General features: G+C 50.9%; 1 protein-coding gene across 1 annotated transcript in view; it reads left to right on the top strand.

Moving 5' to 3' along the window:
- Positions 1–448, top strand: part of LOC119266000 (extensin-2-like) — a 2,289-nt gene extending 1,841 nt beyond the window's left edge. Inside the window, exon 1 of the mRNA XM_037547423.1 lies at positions 1–448. This exon is cut by the window's left edge and continues 1,841 nt beyond it. Coding sequence (XP_037403320.1) covers positions 1–448 — 448 coding nt within the window.
- The last annotated feature ends 450 nt before the right edge of the window (positions 449–898 follow it).

Genomic DNA, 898 nt, shown 5'->3' with positions numbered 1-898 from the left:
TCACCCGCTCCTTTACTCCTCCACTCCTCTACTCCTCCGTTCACCCGCTCCTTTACTCCTCCACTTCTCTACTCCTCCACTTCTCTACTCCTCCATTCACCCGCTCCTTTACTCCTCCGCTCCTCTACTCCTCCACTTCTCTACTCCTCTACTCCTCCGTTCCCCCACTCCTTTTCTACTCCTCTACTCCTCCGTTCACCTGCTCCTTTACTCCTCTGCTCCTCTACTCTTCCACTTCTTTACTCCTCTGCTCCTCTACTCCTCCACTTCTGTACTTCTCTACTCCTTCACTTCCCTCCTTATCTACTCTTTCACTCCTCTAGTCCTGCACTTCTCTACTCCTCCACTCTTCTGCTCCTCGAGTCCTCCAGTTTTCTACTCCTCCATTCCTCCACTCCTCTACTCCTCTCCTCAGCTCCTTTGTTCTTCTACTCTGATGCGGAATTAAATTTTAGACTTTTGTCGAATCAGGAGGCGTTTCCTGTCTGCTTTCATTATTAAACGGGACAGAACTCAGAAAGGGTCCATCCGGCGGACTGAACGTCTACAAAACCGCACACTCAACATCAAACGCCAGCGCGCACACACACACACACACACACACACACACACACACACACACACACACACACACACACACACACACACACACACACATGCAAACACACACACACACGGGCACACACTCACTTCCGAGTGCAGTGGCGTGGAGAGTTAAACTGTCTCTCCGGTCAATGGAGCAGCGCGAGACTCGTAATGGGAGACAGAGATGAGCTCATAGCTGTCTGAGAGAGAGAGAGAGAGAGAGAGAAAGAAAGAGAGAGAGAGAGAGAGAGAGAGAGAGAGAGAGAGAGAGAGAGAGAGAGAGAGAGAGAGAGAGAGCGAGAGAGAGAGAGAG

This window comes from Pygocentrus nattereri, chromosome 18, assembly GCF_015220715.1.
Source record: "Pygocentrus nattereri isolate fPygNat1 chromosome 18, fPygNat1.pri, whole genome shotgun sequence".
NCBI lineage: Eukaryota > Metazoa > Chordata > Actinopteri > Characiformes > Serrasalmidae > Pygocentrus > Pygocentrus nattereri.
Note: the sequence above shows the minus strand (reverse complement) of the source record. Positions and strands in the feature narration are given on the sequence as shown.